This window comes from Sciurus carolinensis, chromosome 15 (genome assembly GCF_902686445.1).
Source record: "Sciurus carolinensis chromosome 15, mSciCar1.2, whole genome shotgun sequence".
Lineage (NCBI taxonomy): Eukaryota > Metazoa > Chordata > Mammalia > Rodentia > Sciuridae > Sciurus > Sciurus carolinensis.
In genome coordinates this window covers 64,017,505-64,031,787 of record NC_062227.1, presented here as the reverse complement: position 1 = coordinate 64,031,787, position 14,283 = coordinate 64,017,505, and the positions used below count along the sequence as shown (strand labels likewise).

General features: G+C 40.7%; 1 protein-coding gene and 1 pseudogene across 2 annotated transcripts in view; both read left to right on the top strand.

Annotated features, from left to right (window-relative positions):
* Nucleotides 1-7,466, top strand: part of Fech (ferrochelatase) — a 32,795-nt gene extending 25,329 nt beyond the window's left edge. For both annotated transcript variants that reach the window (XM_047526906.1, XM_047526905.1), the window contains exons 8-11: nucleotides 1,695-1,802; nucleotides 2,141-2,305; nucleotides 5,441-5,500; nucleotides 5,966-7,466. In XM_047526906.1, coding sequence (XP_047382862.1) covers nucleotides 1,695-1,802; nucleotides 2,141-2,305; nucleotides 5,441-5,500; nucleotides 5,966-6,100 — 468 coding nt within the window. In that variant the 3' untranslated portion in view covers nucleotides 6,101-7,466. The remainder of the gene's footprint in view (nucleotides 1-1,694; nucleotides 1,803-2,140; nucleotides 2,306-5,440; nucleotides 5,501-5,965) is intronic.
* Nucleotides 7,467-10,309: 2,843 nt separating this feature from the next.
* Nucleotides 10,310-11,315, top strand: LOC124965586 (mitochondrial intermembrane space import and assembly protein 40-like; annotated as a pseudogene).
* The last annotated feature ends 2,968 nt before the right edge of the window (nucleotides 11,316-14,283 follow it).

Sequence of the window (14,283 nt, the reverse complement as noted above, 5' to 3'; positions counted from 1 at the left end):
GTCACGAGGCTGTGACAGGGCTAGGGAAGGTGGGGGGATTGTTGAGAAAGAAAACTGACCTCGCAAACTCTCTTTTCCCCTGCACTCATAACTAATAACTTTTTTACTTTGAATAATTTTTAGACTTACAGAAAAGTAAGGTCCCACCTCCCCTTCACCTAGCTTCCCCAATGCTAAGTCTTACATAAACATAGTTTGGTATCAAAACTGAGAAATGAGCATTGGTGCTGTTCCGTTGACTAATCTCCAGACTTTATTTGGATTTTACCCATTTTTCCACCAGTGTCCTTTTTCTGTTCCAGGGTCCCATGCTGTCTTTGGCAGTCTTTTCTTGTCAGTATCCTCCAATCTATGACAGTTTCTCCTGTTTTTCTTTTATTGCCCTGCTATGTTGAAGAGTTATTTATAGAATTCCAGTTGTTTTTGGTGTGCCCGCCATTGGGGTTATCTGGTATTTTCTCATGATTGGATTGTGATTATGTGGTATTGGCAAGAGCACTCCTCTCAGCGTATCATACCAGGGGCTGTGTGATGTTGGTGTGTTTTACTCCTGGTGATCCTTGGTCCTTTGGTTAAGGTGGTATCTGCTGTATTTGTCCATGGCAAAGTTACTGATTCTCTCTTTGTAATTAAAAATACCCTGGAGGAGATGCTTTGAGTCTGCAAACATTTTGTTATTCCTCAGGTTTTTGTCACTGATTTTAGTTAGCATCCACGGGTGGATCTTACCTATAGCAATCATTAATACACTGTCCTAATGGCAACTTTGTATTTCCTTCATTTCTTTTATATTTCACTTTTATTGGCTTTTTAGCCAGTAGTAATATCATAAAATAGCTTGCTAGTATTTCATGTCAACAATATAGTATTTTTTGAGCACCTGTGATATTCTAGGTACTGTTCTCTCATAGGATGAGAAAGAAGAAAACAGTCAAAAATCTTTGTCCCTGGAGAATAGCAGTAAAAGATATTAAACACAATATGAAAGATATATTAGAAGGTAATAGATGTCAGAGAAGAAAATAAAGCAGGGTAAGGAGGTAGGGAGTCAGTACTCAAGAAAATGTTAAAACAGTTGCATTTTTAAAGGTATTAGCAAGCTGTCCTATCAGCAACATGTATCAGACATTTGCTGCACACTGAGCGTTTGCCTGCTGTCCATTGCTGTGGGGAGAGAGGAGATTCCCCAGGAGCCCGGAGTCTGACCCACATGCTTCCTCCTTCCTCCTCTTGTCCCACTGGAGTTTATCGTGTACTCAGCAGTTTCGTACATCGCCCATACCACATGCTTTCAATTCCTGCTTTAAAATCAGCCACTCACATGACTACACAGGTACAGATCTCCATCCCATGTTGGCGCTTCCTGCCCAAATTTTTTGTTATTTTTCCTATCAGATGTGGGGCTAGGGGAAACAATCCTCCATAGTTAGACTTCATCAATTTCCTACAAACAATAGGGAGCCTAGAATTGTTAATCTTCTTAGGGACCTCAGAGGAGATCGATTATAGAGTTCTCTTTGACCAGCGATGAAATGGGACCAAGGAATTGCCAAAATTGCTCAGATCTTATTGTCACTAATGCAGGAGACTGGGAGGACTCTGATCTGGGGCTTACACCATGTCACTGCACAGTTGGAAGCGCTCAGAGCCCTTCATGATGTTGGCAACTGAACACCCTTGTGTCTCTGATGCAGGTGGTCAACAGAGGGGACCCCTATCCTCAGGAGGTAGGCGCCACTGTCCACAAAGTCATGGAAAGACTGGGTTACTCCAACCCCTACCGACTGGTCTGGCAGTCCAAGGTAGGTGGCTTTCACACATTTACAGTCCACTCTCGACTCATTGCTCATCCTTGGCAGAAAGAATTGTCTAAGTAATATAAAAGGAAATCAAAGGATTAATTGAGTTCCATTGGCTTAATATTTTATTTTTAATTATAATGACAGACTGTTATTTACTTATATTGGGCCAACTTTTAGAAGATTTCAAGCTTCAGTGTAAAAATACCAAAACCCACTGAAGCAGGTATAAGAGCTCTTGGCCCTGAGGGGCAGGTGTGTGTGCCTAGGGTGTGTGTGGGGGGATGTTTTGGACATTTTGGAAGAACATCCATTTATGTGCTCATCCTCTTTTCTCATAGGTTGGTCCAGTACCCTGGTTGGGTCCTCAAACAAATGAGGCTATCAAAGGACTGTGTGAGAGGGGGAGGAAGAATATACTTTTGGTCCCAATAGCATTTACCAGTGATCACATTGAAACGCTGTACGAACTGGATATCGAGTATTCTCAAGTTTTAGCCAAGGAGGTGAGCACTCCCATTTGGCTTATTAAGCCCATCATGATCTGTTTTAAAAGGAAACTTTCTCTGCAGCCATCTAACTGTGTCATTCAAAAATATTGTTTGCTATATGTGTTTGCATATACTACATCCTCATTGTTAGATGATGTTTCATCTGCATGATAGTCTGAACACACAGCGTTACTTCTGGAGTTACTTTTGTGCCTTTTTAAATCAGGTGACCCAGGGATCATTTTGTTTAGTTTGAATTACTACCATATGCGAAAATAATAACAACTGCGTTCCTTTAAGAACGGCAAATTGTATACTTTACTGATTCTGAGGGAAAATTTTTCCCTGTTCCATAATTCCTTTTCTTTATCTAATATAATTGTATCATTTACTCAAGCTATTACACTGTTTCTGTTGAATTTCAGGGCATATAGGAGTTGTTGTCATTTCAGAGAAGAGCGTGCAATGAACAAGAAGCAGAGTGTGTTGTGATTTCCTTGACCTCTTTTATGCACTCACTTAATTAGCTGTTTGCTGCCATGTTGTGATCAATCTGATTATTGAAATAATACCACCTCGGTATCTCATAAGATGGATGTTCAGGGTAGAGAAAAACTATTGCTACCTATTCTGTGGCTTCTGAGGGCTGGCCTGAAAACTGTGTCCAATTTATAGCTCTGTTTCTATGAGAGTCTATTAGTTATTTCGCTGCTGTGACTAACGGACCCAACCAGAACAACTGTAGAGGAGAAAAGGTTTATTTGAGGCCTCACAGTTTCAGAGGTCTCAGTTCATAGAAGGCTGGCTGCATTCCTTCGGGCTAAAGGTGAGGCTGAACATCCTGGCGGGAGAGTGTGGTGAAGGGAAGCAGCTCACCTCATGGTGGTCAGGAAGCAGAGACAGAGTCCACTTACCAGATAGAAATATATACCCAAAGCCATGTCCCAATTCCCACCTCCTCCAGTCACGCCTACCACTGCAGTTACCACTCAGTTAATCCCTATTAGGGGATTAATTCACTGATTGGGTTAAGACTTTTGCAACCCAGTCATTTCTCCTCTGGACCTTCTTGCACTGTCTCACACGTGAGCTTTTGGAGGACCCCTGACATCCAGTCCATAACAACCGGGGACTCAGGGAGCCCCTTCACCCTCTAATCTTCTGCCAGAATTCCCCATCATCTCCACATGTGACTGATGGAGGCCTGGCCTTGCAGAGCTCTGCATGGTCTCTGGAACTGGGTGCAAGTGCAGGGCAGGGTGGAGAGTGGGTGGGGGCGGAACGCAAGCCAGTCCCCAGCCTTGTTATTTTTGTGCCCATTGCCAATCATCAAACATGGATGAAGGTAAGAAGTTTCCAAACTTGCTTGTTGGTAATTAAGAAGATTTTGCAGGCAGGCAGGGTGTAACTGACAAAGGTGAGGCCGTGTGGCATTGCCCCTGCGTTTCATTTCACGATTCCTCTGTATCCTGTCATCACCTGGGCCAACTGTGCACTTGCCATGGTTCATACCAGTCAGTGTGTTTGGAAAACGAGTTTTTGCCTGTACTGAATGGCAATCATATTCATTCATGTTACTTAGTAATCAAAGCAATTATTAGTAACTTAGAAATTAGTCCCTATATGAATTAAACAAAACCATCTAAACTACTACTTACTTTATTATTTTTATGGCAAAATATATTATGTTTAAAATAACTAACTTCAAAAAGTTTAAAAAAATTTTTCCCAAATAGAAATCCCTTTATTGCTTTTTAAAAAAAAAAAAATTTTTTTCAGTGCTGGGGTTTGAACCCAGGGCCTTGTGCTTGCAAGGCAAGCACTCTACCCACTGAGCTATATCCCCAGCCCCCAACTACATTGCTTTTTGATAATAAAAATAATAAAGATCTCAGATAGCACAGAGAGTTGTATGGCATAGAGAGTGGAATGCACTCAGAATCTTACCCCAAGAGAGAACATCTTCATATTTAGATAAAAATAGGTCCCTTTTTCTCCTAATACATAAACATGTATTTTAGGAAAACTAGACTTCTTTTTTCTACTTGTTTAACAGAAATGGTATTTTATTCATACTGTTTTATAATCTTTTTTCTTTCTTAAAAAATGTACATTATGAACTCATTAGTAAACATAATTAGATCCCTATTTTTATAGAGATTATTATCCATTTTGTAGTGATTAGTGTATATTTAAGGCATTTAAAATTTTTATTTTCATACACTACTGTAGAATAAATGTTTTCATTTTTCCAGTTATTTTCTTTGGATAAGTTCCTAGAAGGCATGGCACCCCCAGGTTGCCCTTCTGAAGCATGTGCACTGACTCTCCTTCAACACCAGGGGAGTTGTCCTCCGCCAGCACTGGTCATTCCGCTGCGACTGACTTTGGTGTGAGGTTTTAGGATCGAGCCTCATGAGTTGAGAGCAAAGTTTCTGCGTGGAATCTGATATATTTCTTGGGCCATCTTCTGATGTTGATGCCAGTCTATACACTGAAGCAGTGCACAAGCTTATCAGCAGGAAAGGGAAGGAAAAGAGCCTGACTACCCAGTGCATCATCATTAGACAGTTCTCTGTTATTGGGGGGATAATTAGCTGAATATTTTTGAACAGGGAAAAGAAAGGTGATACTAAAATAATACTCAGGTAAAAAAATTTTTTCTGTAGGAATATATTTAAAATCCAAACTCTGTATGGATCCAATCTAGATCCAATATATATCTTAAGAGTTCATGAATTAAATTCCTTCATTTTGGCACTTGAGACGGAAATTTTACTTAATTAAAGCAACAGTCTGTTTAGGTGGAGACAGTAAGTGTATGCATTAGAAAAGTGGAATAAAAGAAATGGTTAGCAGATTTAAATTACTTGAGAATTCCATCAAGGAGTACCTCAAATGTGGTTTGGAAGCAATCCACCTGTGGGAAGGTAATGGGCTGGGGGAGGACATAGAAATTGAAGAGCAATTTATGATGAGAATCAACCTAGGTGCTCTCTTCATGCGTGTCACTTGTGAGCGTTCTGAACACTGGAAATCAGGCTGTGAGTTGTGTGTACATGTGTTTATTTTTTCATTAGCAGTTTCTAAAAAAAAAAAAAAGGGAAATAAAACACGTCTCTTTTTCCTCCCCTTTCTCATTTGATTCAGTGTGGAGCTGAAAACATCAGAAGAGCGGAGTCTCTTAATGGAAATCCATTGTTCTCTAAGGTATCTACAGTGTTACAACCATTTTAGTAGAACATTCAGGGGAGTAATCCTCTGAGAAACTCTTGCAGAATATTGGTTTTCTCACATATTAGAACATTTGGAGTTCCAATTAATTACAAAAATAAGATCGAATTCCTTATCCATCCCCTCCTTTCTCCTTTCAGGAGCTCCCGTTTTCTTGTGTCTGCCCACCATAGCTATGTCTACTTTAAAATTTGCTTTTCAGAGAAAAGGTGGAGTGGGTGGGGTAAGAGGAATTGTTTTCTAAAATCTCTATTTTAACTTTCCTTAAACTGAGGAAGCTCAGGAAAGGACAGTGTTACAAAATTCAGTTCAAGGGCTTCACAACTCAAATTAAAAGAAGCCCAGATAACCAGAAGTCATGCAGGTAGACAGGAGGAGGGCATCCCGGGACCAGCAGATGTGTCTCTTCAGATGGCTCTGTGTTCCTTGTGTGTCTTACAGGCCCTGGCTGATTTGGTACACTCTCACATCCAGTCCAACACGCTGTGCTCCAAGCAGTTGACGCTGAGTTGTCCACTCTGTGTAAATCCTGTCTGCAGGGAGACTAAGTCCTTCTTCACCAACCAGCAGATGTGACCCTGCCTGAGGAGCCCGTGGGATTAGGCAGATGGCCAACATCTAGACACCTCTGTGTGGAGGGGCTATTGTTTAGAGATCAGGAAGGAAGCCACATTAGTGGATGCACAGCCTCTGGGCACAGACTGTATGATTTGCTGAAGAATGGACTCTGAAATCCTTACTGAGAGACTTCTGTTTTCTTATACCTATATTAGTAGCATTTAAAATTCCCCTTTCTGGGTAAATTTACTAGTGTGTAATGTTCGCTAGGACATTAAAAAATGAGTTTAAAAAATTTGTCTGATGAGACACGTACCAATTTAAAATACAGATTTTGTTTTTATTGCCCAAACAATCTCCTGAAAGGGTATGGAGGGTCCCTCTGTGGGCCATCAGTGTGCATGAGATCTGTTTACATCCTTGTGCATACAGGTTTTTTAATGCATATAGTTGAGTTTATGAAATAGTATTTGAAAAATCAGTATTACCTAATCTTTTCCTAAACCATAGGTTATGGAATGTTTGTGAGATGGTTTGGTTTCCTACCATGGTTGCCATTGCTAGTGAGGCCTCCATTTTTTGGTCATGTAGTTGTTTGTATGAGAATCTCTTTCTTCACCTCTAAACTGAATCAAGCACAGATTTCAGAAGTGTTCTGAGATTCCCTAAGCACAGAAGGCTAATAAACGTGTAGAAATCAGTGTTTGGCTGATCTGCCTTGGTTTGAATCCACCGTGCTTTAGGGAAGGGGCTCCTGCTGCTTCCTGTCTCTGAGGAAAGCAGTCAGGAAATGCTGCTGATGGGCTCCATCTTGAAATCTCCTTGGAGCCTTTCCAGCTGGTATCTTCTTGATCTTAGTTGAATGTATCCTTTATGCACATTTGAGAATTATTTTTATCATCGGCTACATTTTGTAACCTTGGATTCTTTCTTCATTGACATTTTTATTATAGAAATTATATAGCCTTAGAGTAGAACAATTGAAAAACACAGAAAGGTGAAATAACCACTCGAATGCAGAACTATTATCATTTTTTTGTATTTCATGCCAGTCTTTTCCTGGGGATATTTTCAATGCCATTGTCACCTTGAATGTGTGAGTGAAAAGTTGTTCTAAAAATGTAGAAATAAAATCGGATCAGAATCTGATCTTCTATAGTTGGATTTAAATGGCTTAAAAACTCTGATGGATCCATGAAGAATTTGTAATGTTCACGTCTTTTCTCCAAGCCCCCAAACTTTGTTCTTCAAAAGAGCATTTCTTTGATTGTTTTTAAAAAGCCAGTTCATAAAATGGAAGTAATTAGGGGATTCATAGATCTTCTATATTCAGGATTTGCTGTTAATAAATATTATAACATCATTAAAGTTTTAACCAGTTTGATCCATGCTGTCTGTTAAAACTGATCATAATGATCAAATATGGGCTGGGGAGATAGCTCAGTTGGTAGAGTGCTTGCCTTGCAAGCACAAGGCCCTGGGTTCAGTCCCCAGCACTGCAAAAAAAAAAAAAAAAAAAAAAAAAAAAGATTAAATATGAGGAATTTACTTTGTAATAAAGAGACAGAAACACACCGACTGCTCAAATCATTTTTCTACACTGATAATGGCCCTCAAATTTGAGTAGCATCTAACATTTTCTTTTCCAAATTGTCTTTTTTATTAGCTGGAGGTTTCTAGGGAAAGATAGAAGGCATAGATATTGGGAATTTCCCTCTATCCTTTTCCATCACCTTTTTGGGGATTAGGATCAAAGCAGATTGTGAGTGACTGTCCCACACTGGAGTGAATTCTCTGGGTTAGCAGTGTCGTCTGGTGTTGGAAGGCAGGTTCCCTCATAGCCTTTCGCCCTCCTTCAGGAGACTTGCTGGTGGTCTGTCACTCCTTCAATTGCTTTAGAGATAAAAATATATTACTATGGAGATGTTGTAGAAAGTTTCAACCCGGAAGCCCTTGCTAGGATATCTAAAGTCCCTCGTTTGCTAAGGAAACTGCAGATCAGCAGTGACTGGGCTGTTTGGAAAAATATCCTTAGTACTGAGGTGGGAACTGGGTGGCCTGTGTAGTGACAGACCAGGATGGTTTATCAGGATCACTGCCTATGGCATTTGTTGCTTTAATTGTTGACTTTGAACCATAAATGCATAAGAGCCATACATGGGTGTAGCATTTGGTGGGACAAACTCTCTTTGGAGCTAATAGTCTTTGAGGCTTGTTATTCTGTTTGTTGACTTTGAAGTACAAATGTTTGCCTTGGTAATTAGCAATGAACTGCAGGCAGTTTCTTCAGGCTGTGCCATGTACCAACCTGGCTTTTAATTGATGAGTCCACTTCTACAGAAAACTTGCAGGGGGCTTCTTTGGTGAGGCAGGTTGGCTTACCAGGATGATTCTAAGGGACAGGATCACGTAGTGTAGTGAGGAGGAGGGAGCCTTCCTAAAAAATATGCATTAAAGGAAAATTTTGCACTGAGAAATTACCTCATTAAAAGCCCTTGAAGTATGCTTAGGAGCCTCACAAAGTTGCTGAGGCTGGCTTTGAACTTGCAATCCTCCTGCTTTAGCCTCCCAAGTTGCTAGGATTACAGGCATATGCCATCACGGCTAGTTAAGTGGAACTTTAGATGATAAAGTAATACTAAGCAAGGACAATATTTTAGTTGATGTTCATTATGTAACTTAACATTCTATGTACTATGTAGATACCTTTAAAAATATTTGGTGACCAACAACACTAAGGGATTCTGTCAAAAGATCATGTAAAACATAGTCATCATTACTGAACAGGTAGAAAGATGATCTTGAGGTTCTGCACTTACAATTAGTAAGGGAGATGTAGAAAGATAACAGTTCTCCAGAACTGTTTATTCAGCCCTTTTAACTCATTAAAAGTGAGTTAGTGCTGAATAAATAGTAAAAATCTGACTTTTTTTCCTGATTATAACTCAGAATATACATCCTTCTTCAAGTAATCCCATAATCAAAATGAAATGTTTCTCTAGGATTTTGTTAACTTTGCTTTATGGCTGAAATTAGACAATGATGATCAGGTATAAAGAGAAAGTGAAATTTTCTGCTCCCAGTTGCCCAAACTGAGCCTGTCCAAAGGAATACTGTATCAACAATCTGTAAGTAATATCAGGCCATTTAGATTTTCAGCTGATCTTAAAAATAGGTTTTTCTCCCTGGTTTCTTTTCTTTTTTTTTTTTTTTAAAGTTCTTGTTAGTGCATTATGTCTACACTCCTTGGTTTCTTTGTGAGGAAAATATACTGATGTAGTGGGACAGGTCACTTAGAATAAAATCACTACTTTAGTTTTTCTCAACTGATCTGTTCCCATAAATTGGGTATTTTATTTAAGAAACCATAATTTAAGGCACAGGAGAAAATGTTTGCTCAATCTGATGCCATTAGATTTATCTAAAATAACATTATGACACCATGAGGTGAGACCATCGGGCTATTGCCACTCCCCAAGTGGAGCCATCAGTACGATCTGCAGCCTGCCAGGGGTGTAGATGACTCCATGGCACCTGCAGTCCTGAGGCTCTGATGTGTTTGCCTTCCATTCTGTGGGTGGGCAGGGACACAGCAAGGGGCCACATTGTGAGGCTATAGCCGGAGGGCAGAATTTAAAACTGGTGACCTAAAGAAAGTGAGTGTTAGTGTGGTTAGTGTGTGTGTGCATGTGTGTGTGTTGAGGTGGGGACATGCATCTAATCCTTTCACCTGGCCTGGGAAACCCCTTTGGTCAGGATCCTGAAAATGGCACAGGAACATGCTTCCCAACATTAAATGGAAATGGAAAATTCATTAAGTAGGAAACAAATTGAGTTGACCCTGAAACTAGGGCCTTCTGTTAAAATTATTCAGTTCAGCCAGGCATGGTGGTACATGCCTGTAATCCCAGTGACTCAGGAGATGGAGGCAGGAGAATTGCAAATTAGAAGCCAGCCTCAGCTCAGCAACTAGGACCTTAAGCAACTTAGCAAGACTCTGTCTTTAAATTTAAAAAAAAAAAAAAAAAAAAAAAAAAAAAAAATATATATATATATATATATGTGTGTGTGTGTGTGTGTGTGTGTGTGTGTGTGTGTGTAAAATAAAAGGAAGGGCTGGGGATGTAGCTCAGGGGTAAAATGCCTCTGGGTTTCATCCCCAATACCAAAAGAAAAAAGGATTAGTGAGCTCATCATTTTTTAAATAGCAATATGGGGATTCCTCAGAGGAAGATGAAAGCTAGTCATTTCTTTCATTTTTAGAAGTTATAAAATTAAAAATATTTAATTAAGGTCATGTCCCAGAAAGGTTTTGCAGTTATTAGTCACAGGAATTTTATTGTAATTGTCTAATAATTTTAGAGATTCCTTTGTAACCAGTCCTTTCATTAACTCCTCCTGGTACAGATAGTTTTCGCTAACATTTGAATTTCATTTTATAGAAACTAATATATGATTTCAGAGTACATATGTCAAACAGATTAAAACTGAATGTTGGTGTGGCTCAAGAAACCTGGATCCTGGGGAAGGCGCAGAGGTGGGCCTGCAAGGGGCAGCTCATAGGCCTCAGTCGCCCATCCTGCCTGGGAGAGGAAGGTCAAGGCGTGAAGGTGTAGCCACTATCGCTGCTCAGAAGCTGCGGGCCTGGAGCCACCATGGCCTACTGTCGGCAGGAAGGGGAAGATCGCATGATATTTGTGACTAAAGAAGACCACGAAACTCCCAGCAATGCAGAGTTGGTGGCTCATGACCCCAATGACTGTATGAATAACCCACATGGAGGACATCAAGGGATCAGATCGTGTAGACCAGTTTCAGGCCATGCAGGAGTGCATGCAGAAATACCCGGACCTCTATCCCCAAGAGGATGAGGAGGAAGAGGAGGAGAAGCCAGCAAAATGTGTAGAGGAAGTGGCTCCCACTGAGGCCTCTGCAACCAAAGAGTGGACCAGCTAATGAAGGCCACCAGGCACTGTGTTCTACCTACACCTGTCAGTGAATGAGTTCGCCACCTTTGACTTCTTTTCTCAGATTGCCCCGAGAGGTTTTGCCACTTTGACATACTTTGCTGAGCATTCTCAGCAACCGAAAGTCACTATCTGGGAATGTTTTTTGTGAGTGAGCTGATTTAATCTGATCCATTCTATCCCTTTTAGTAGATTTTATTCCTCTCTGGGAAATGAAATAGAAACAAAAAAAAAAAAACCATCTTTCTTCAAAAATGCTGGAGTGAGGCCATTCCTAATAGAAGAGGCCAGATGGTCAGGGCGAGTCTTCTCGAAAACCATCTTGCCTTTGATGCCTTTGCCATCTTGCCTATTCCTGATAAATTTTGGTTTCTGTGTTTGCATTGAGTTCTAGGTTTTCTACATTTAGAAGGTGGAAATTTGGATTGTTTGATTCCTAGCCTTTTCCTTGGTGAAAGGAGAGGCTGGTTTTTGCTGTTCTGAAAGCCCTGGTTTGTTGGGGCCTGTGTTCACATTGGCTCTCACTCTGGTCCCATGCAATTTTCTTGAGAGGTTCAGACCTAATTGTTGCCAAGAGAGGAAACAGTGTGAATGAAGTACTCAAGTAAAAGGAAATGTGATTTCTATCTGAAAAAAAAGAAACCTGAATTCTGCTTGACTCATTGCCACTTAAAATTCTTAATCCTATCATAATTATGTTGAGGTTTCATGTGCTTAACTTCCAGCACTCCTGGTTAATTCAGCCAGTGGCACCTGAAAACCTTTGATCTATTTTTTTTGCCAGGTTTCCTCCAGCTAGATAGTTGTGTGGTATGTCTGTTATCTGACTTTTGCCTTAAAAGTTGTGCTTTTTTTCAAAATGCACTTATTTGGGAAATCATAAAGTGTGCAAAGCTACTACATAGCAATGAGCCAAGTGCTGGGTGCTGTGGGTGTTCAAAGAAAGGAAGTTGAGGTGCCCTCACGTGTTGAATGGCAGACACTGAGCAGGCGCAGGTGGTGCACTCGGTGCCTGGTGAGTCTTAGGAGAGGAGTTATGGGGGCAGCTGCCTCTGGAGAACACATTTGTAATACTCTCGGGTCCCAGGAGAGGAAGAAATGGTTTTGCTTTTGATGTGGAAATCTTATTAAGGCTTTCTACAGGGAAAAGGAAGTGGGAAACAAATGCACCCATGATAATCAGTTTCTTATAACATTCTTTATAATACTGACTTGGTTGTTTTTAGTGGAAATCATTAGCTTCCATTTTTAGTATTATAACAACTATTGGCTAAATTAGTCTATAGTAGGCCATTAAGATGGATGGTGGAATTAAAAACATTTTTGGAAGAAAGCCTGGTCTGAGCCTTTGTTATAAGCCCTCAGGCAGGGACCTAGGTTCTGTTCCTGATTCGAGTTGTCACTGACACTTCATTTCCAGATACACACTCTTAGTGACTTGCTCCTGAAACAAAACAGGAACACACAGACCAGCCTCCCCACTTCCAGTCTCTCTGTGGGTCAGAAGTTGAATTTCCTGTCATGTTGAGAAATGGTAGACTTTACCCTGAGAATTTGTGATGTATTTTATCTTTTTTCTTTTCGTTATTTAAAAGGAACTTCTAGATGCGGGATGGGTTGACTACTTGGGCATACTGTGTGCTGGCTTTTATTCTCAGTTTGTTAACTACAACAGTTATTAACAATTATGTGTCACACTTATACATTAAAAGCAAAGGTAGCCGGGTGCGGTGGTGCACACCTGTGATCCCAGGGGCTGGGGAGGCTGCGGCAGGAGAATCGAGAGTTCAAAGCCAGCCTCAGCAACTCACCGAGGCCTAAGCAACTTAGCGAGATCCTGTCTCTAAATAAAATATAAAAAGGGCTGGGGGTGTGGCTCAGTGGTCGAGTGCCCCCAAGTTCAATCCCTAGTACCAAAAAAAAAAAAAAAAAAAAAAAAAAAAGCCAAGATAGCACTCAAAATTCATCCCTTAGTAATTATTTTACTGAGTCATTGTTTAGTTGATTATCTACACTTAAGAAAGTGATGAAGAAAATGTGATTTAAAAGTTGTCTCTCTGACTCTGAGGACACTGCATTGTGAAAGGCACCAACACATGAGTAAGCATTCTTTCAATGTTTGAAAACTATTATCCAGTTTGGCCAACTGACTTTTTTGGGGTGTGAGGTACTAGGGATTGAACCCAGGGAGGTTTTACCACTGAGGTACCTCCCTAGCCCTTTTTACTTTTTATTTTGGGATAGGGTCTTGCTGAGTTCCTCGGACTGGCCCTGTACTTGTGATCCTCTTGTCTCAATCTCCTGAGTTGCTGGAGTTACAGAGCTGTGTGCACCACCATGCCTGGCTATATAAGTGATATTCGATGTACAGAGAAGTTGTCTAGTGTTTGTGTTACTCATTAATGAAAATGAAAACATCAAAATTCTTGTCAAAGTTATATTTGTTGATCAGTTGTAACCATAGTTTGCAGATTCAGGAGCTTGGTAAAAATGAGCAAAAGAATGCTTTGAGAATTGATTGTTATTTGAGTATCTTCTGTTATTATTTGTAAATTTAGACCAGTGGCATTTATAATAAACATATACTGATACGTGTGCATAGATTGTTTTTTCAGATTGCTGATTGATGACATTTCCCAGCATACCACTGCCCTGTAGGGTACTTCTCCAGGATGTTGGAGATGACACATACAGATTATACTCTTGAGTTGTTCTCCAGGTTCACTGGGAGGTGGCTCTCCTTTAGGTTATAGGGAAAGTTAGCCCACAGGGACTAGGCATTTGGTCTTTCCAGTATGATTCCATTTGTCTTCAAACAACCCAAGGGCCTTGGAATCCCAGTCAGCAGTTGGGCTGGATGGGAGAACTTCACGATGGCAGAGGTCTGTCTGAAAGTAGGGTTTGGAAAACCGTCACGAGTGAGGATCACATGCACTAGTGGTACTTGTTGAGGGGAACACGAATTGCTCTTTCTTCAGATAAGGCAGTGGCTCTCTGTGTACTTGCTTTTGTTCCCCAGGAGCCATCTGTTCACATCTGTTCCTCTGGAAGGACCAAACCTTGGGATGACTGTGACAATCTGATAGAATGGGACCCAGTGAGCACTGAGGCCTAGCGGGCACTGTGTCCAGAGCTGCAGAACTCCAACTGGCTTCTGAAGGGGACCCAGGCATTTCACTGGCACCAGAAGGACCCATCACCATGATGTCACCATCATACCCCAGTGCCTCCCGG